Genomic DNA, 5,214 nt, shown 5'->3' with positions numbered 1-5,214 from the left:
GCTATATAGAAAAGAGACAGAGACAGAAGAAATGCATGCATACATCATGATAACACATGTTCTGATAAAGACAATGCTAGAACAATATAAATATACCTAAGTGTTGTGGTTTGCATGTAGGTTTCGCAGCACATTGCTGGACAGTTGAATAATAGCCTGCTCAATAAAGGCTATGGTATAAAATGTTATGCAAAACATTCAAAAAAATATGAATTAACATTAAATGTGTCCCCCCCTCATACATTTCTTCCTCCACCTCTCTCTCTCTCTCTCTCTCTCTCTCTCTCTCTCTCCCTCTCTCTCTCTCTCTCTCTCTCTCAGAGACGGCCTCAACCTGCAGCTGGGCTCCCAGTACCTCGTCATCGGCCCCAAAGAGCCAGAGGACCAGTGAAACATAGACAGCGCCACCAACAGGTAAGGATCAGAAAATTCACATTCAGATAGCAGAGATCTCATTGGTTGGTTTGATTAATCCCTCCCTGCTTCATGTGCCGCCCCAATTAGATGCTCTCAAGACTCTCATTGGGACTTTAAGTTAATGATGAGTGACCTCTACAGGCGATCAGGAGGAATTGCAACAATTGGGTGGGGAAAGTGAAAAGCAGTGTTTGCCCCTCCCTCATTACCACCACTGAGCTGCCCTTGAGCAAGGCCCTTAACCCCAACTGCTGCACTGCAGCTGCTCATTGTGCAGCAGACTGGTTGTACTGGTCAGGCACCAGGTTTGAATGTGAACAGGGCACTCCTGAAATAGAGAGCATTGCTCTCAGTGAGACTCCCAGTGAATAAGTAAAGCAAAAAAACAGTGCTAGAACTTATCTCGTCTTACACAAGTTGTGGTAGACGTTGTGGGAGGTACAGCCTTTTAACCACAAACGTTTCAGCCCGCAAATAACGGTGCTTCAGAGGCTGGTGACCACTACCCCCGGAGGTGGTTGAAGCATACAAACGTTTGTGCGCACATGCACTAAATAGAGTAAATAAAACAAACTAAACCTAACAATTATGCTTAAAATGTGCTATTTGTAATAGTTTTTACATTGTATTTCACACATTCTGTACTTCACACATTATAGGTCAATTTTTTCACACATTCTGGAAATCATCTCGCAACCCCCCATCAGTGTCCAGCGAGTCGCGACCCCCCGGGGGCTCCCGACCCCCACTTTGGGAACCCACCCTTTAATTATAGCACCACCATCAGGCTGACGGCGGTTATACGTATTTCTGGTGGGTCTAATTACCACAGTGCAAAGTTTCATGGCTGCAGTATTATCACAGGGAATTGAGAAGATGGAGAAAAACAATAAGCTAATAACAGTCTATAGGACAAGTACAATAACAATAACAACAAACTCTATTCAAGTCTTAAACATATTGTTTAGTGCTGTGTGTTATCATTCAAGCAGTGAGTCATAGGACAAAGAGCTGGGAGTGAAAAAAGAAAACAAACATCTTTTTAGTCTTTATTACTACTTAATGAAATAGGCTTCTAAAAAATGTCATAAACAAGTCATGTATTTCATCTTAAAATATACATAAACAAACTATGCACAGTGAAGTTTTAATATATTTACAATCTATGGGAGTAAATCATTAACAGGCCTATTCACCGTTCCAACACAGGGGTCATCCAGTTACTTCCTATTGTGTTGACACTTCCTGTGACAGTACAGTACTAGTGACCAGGTAAAACTGACTGTGTTTTGAACAGGAAATCATAACACAACTGGGTCAAGTGGGCGGGGCTACATAAGGTGAATAGTTTGCATAATTTGATTCCTTGCTTCCTCACTTAAAACTATTTTTATAGCACTTTACATACAATAAAAACAATGATGCAGAATTTTTCACAATCAAATATATAAAACAGTTGAATAATACACATGAATGAATACAAAATGGTAAAAAAATTATAATAAAAGGTAATCCAGGGGATAAATGGATACTATAAGAAAACAAACATGCAACTAAACACAGATGTAAACAGATAAAAGTGAATATAAAGAAGAGGAAATGACTAAATAAACCATAACAAGGAGATAAACTGCCATTCAAAAGTTTAAAAGCATAAAAGTGTGGAGCTCCTGAAGAAACTGCATACCCCAAGGCAGCTTTTATGGCCATGGAGCGTGTCCAAACGCATCCATCCCCTAACGGGTGAGCGTCTCAAATCCATTCATCCTCCAGGGGGCGCTTCTCGACATGAGGTTGGCCCGCATGTTCTCCAGGCCCAGGCAGTGCAGCGCCTTGAGAGGACAGAGGTGCTCTGTGGCCCAGCACCACAGGTCCTTGGCAGCCTTCAACAGTGGTGTGGATCACACGCTGCCCTCTCTGTTGATGTAGGCCCTGTTGGCTCGGGCGGTATCTATCCAATGCTGTTGATTCCAGACGATGGCAAACTTGTTCACCAGGTGCTGAAGAAAAGTGGTTGGTGGTGAGTGAGACCGGCACCATTTTATACGGTGCAGCTCCATAGGGGTTGAGTAGGCTCATCCTGATTGGCTGAGTATATACACGCACATTTCAGTGTGCTGATCCACTCGTAGGAGTTGCTGTAGCAACAAGGCCCTGCTAGGGGCGGAGCCTGTGTGAAATTGAACAATACAGATTTTTGAACAGTCCTACTCCTCCACCGGGCCCATCCAATAAAACTGCCTTTCTGTGGCTAACTGAGTGATGATGATGACACTTTTGAATGATCCCTCCCCACGTTTTGACCGGACCCAACATCCTGTTTCAACAGGAAATAAGTGCAGAACATTTTATACAAACACACAAAAAATTCTGAAACGGTTTCATTGGAAAATGATGGCCGACCGCTCCCACCCAGGCCATAAACTCCTCAAAGCCCTCGCTCATGGCAGAAGTCTGGCAGTATCAGAACTTCTCGACACAGGAAAACTTTCTTTCCAACTGTCATCTGCATCTTCAATGAGACCCCATAAGCCCCCACAAATCAGGACTTTACCTCTGCCCCCCTTCCCCCATTATATGTCACTTTAAAGGACTTTGCACTTTATAATTGGATTGTTCTATAAGGTTGTTCTACTGTTGATGTGACTGCTGTGCTGCATACTTGCACTAAGTCAAATGCCTCCTTTGTAATCTGATTACTTATTATGGTTATTCAAATATCTTGAATATTGAATCAAATACACGTATACTACAAACTCTAGCATCTCAGCACTCCACTACTCATTTGTCTAACAATAGAGTATGTCTGGTCCTGATCCGTGGTGGCTGAACTGAGGCTCTAGTCAGTGGAGTCTGGTGGCAGAGTAGAGTATGTTTGGTTCTGATCCATGGAGGCTGGACTGAGGCTCTGGTAAGTGGAGTCTGGTGGCAGAGTAGAGTATGTTTGGTCCTGATCCATGGTGGCTGGACTGAGGCTCTGGTAAGTGGAGTCTGGTGGCAGAGTAGAGTATGTTTGGTTCTGATCCATGGTGGCTGGACTGAGACTCTGGTAAGTGGAGTCTGGTGGCAGAGTAGAGTATGTTTGGTCCGGATGATCCATGGAGGCTGGACTGAGGCTCTGGTAAGTGGAGTCTGGTGGCAGAGTAGAGTATGTTTGGTTCTGATCCATGGAGGCTGGACTGAGGCTCTGGTAAGTGGAGTCTGGTGGCAGAGTAGAGTATGTTTGGTTCTGATCCATGTTGGCTGGACTGAGGCTCTGGTAAGTGGAGTCTGGTGGCAGAGTAGAGTATGTTTGGTCCTGATGATCCATGGAGGCTGGACTGAGGCTCTGGTAAGTGGAGTCTGGCTGGGATGTGGAGGCTGGAGCAGAGAGAGGAATCTGCAACAAACAATATTAAGTTTAACAAGGTCACAAGACATGACAGCACACCTGAAATACAGGTAATACAATGGTAATACATGGCAATACATGGTAATACATGGTAATACATGGTAATACATGGTCATACTTGGTAATACTTGGTAATAGGGATGTCAACAATTAATCATCTATATACGGTATAAATTTGTCAATGTGGGCTCTGTCTGTTTCAAGAAGTCTGGCCAGTCACAGCTATGGCGTTTTGCGTGCGATCGTGCTGAAACTTTCAGGAAGTGTAAAGAGCACCCGTGCGGGTGACCTGACGGAGCCACATTTTTTAATTAGGTGATTGCCCAAATAGAGTACCACAGTGATGACATATTTTTGTAGGCTTTATCCAGAAATCGTCGCCATTTGGTTCGTCAGTGGAAAAGTCTATGGGGTTTTAGAATGGGGATTTCACTTTAATGCATAATAACGTTTGTGATTAACAAAGGTTTATGGGAACGCGAATTTGGGTTCAGCAGGATAATATTCACAAACGTGAATAACTTTTATGCCTTTTGAAGCGTTTTCTAAAAATCGTGTTTGAAAAAAATACATTTACGTTCCAAAAGTCATAAAAGTTATTCACGTTTGTGAAGATTATCATGCTGAATCCAAATTTGCTTTCCCATAAACTTTTGTTAACCACAGACTTGTTTAGTTCCTCCTCTCACCTGCAGACTGTTGTCTGGTCTTCCTCCAGGTCCAGATGGTTGTTGGGAGGCCCTCCTCTCTCTGGTTAGGAGAATGAATGAACAACTGTATAAATGAACACATTGTATTTTAAATGCCCAAGTGAACATAACCACAGTGAAACATAATTGCTCACCTAATCCATAGGAAGACCAATTGGCCTATGAGGAGAATGATAACCAGGAGAAGAGTCGTAGTTAACGTTACTGCAATGGCTGTTGATTCCCTCGGGGCTGGGAAGAGATCAGATGAAAATACTGAGGAGATTTAGGATGTTTACATCCATTACAGATTGATAATCTGTAATCTGTGTTTTATGGAATATTATTAGGTGTAAATGTGACATGTTAAGTCATAGTGGAAAGATAGAGGATCATTTAACACATTGACTGCCAGCCGTTTTTTTCTTGCTGTAGGTAGCTTCTGCCAAGCCGTTTTTTTGAGGATTGTGGCTCATTTTACAAGCGCCGAGGATTATTTTCTGCTTGGAGTTTGTGAACATACAATATCTCAAAAGTACTAATAGAATGTGTACTTTCTCTGTCTAAAAGAGTTAGTTTGTAGAGTTAGTAGTTATGTAAGCATTATCAGTTGAATACAGCATGGTTTTAGCATCAGAACAAATATTCAGAGATAAACGGCTTTTTGTGAAATTCGATAGAGCTGTCACTTTAACCATTCATTTTTGGCTCTCTCTC

At 42.5% G+C, this 5,214-nt stretch overlaps 1 protein-coding gene across 1 annotated transcript in view; it reads right to left on the bottom strand.

Annotated features, from left to right (window-relative positions):
- Positions 1-2,153: 2,153 nt before the first annotated feature.
- LOC310782152 (uncharacterized protein) overlaps positions 2,154-5,214 on the bottom strand; it is a gene marked incomplete at its 3' end in the record, with an annotated part of 54,463 nt that continues 51,402 nt past the window's right edge. Inside the window, exon 6 of the mRNA XM_083642843.1 lies at positions 2,154-2,300. Within this exon, the coding sequence (XP_083498969.1) occupies positions 2,154-2,300 (147 nt within the window). The remainder of the gene's footprint in view (positions 2,301-5,214) is intronic.

Source organism: Poromitra crassiceps, assembly GCF_964638095.1.
Source record: "Poromitra crassiceps genome assembly, chromosome: 9".
Taxonomy (NCBI): Eukaryota; Metazoa; Chordata; class Actinopteri; order Beryciformes; family Melamphaidae; genus Poromitra; species Poromitra crassiceps.
Note: the sequence above shows the minus strand (reverse complement) of the source record. Positions and strands in the feature narration are given on the sequence as shown.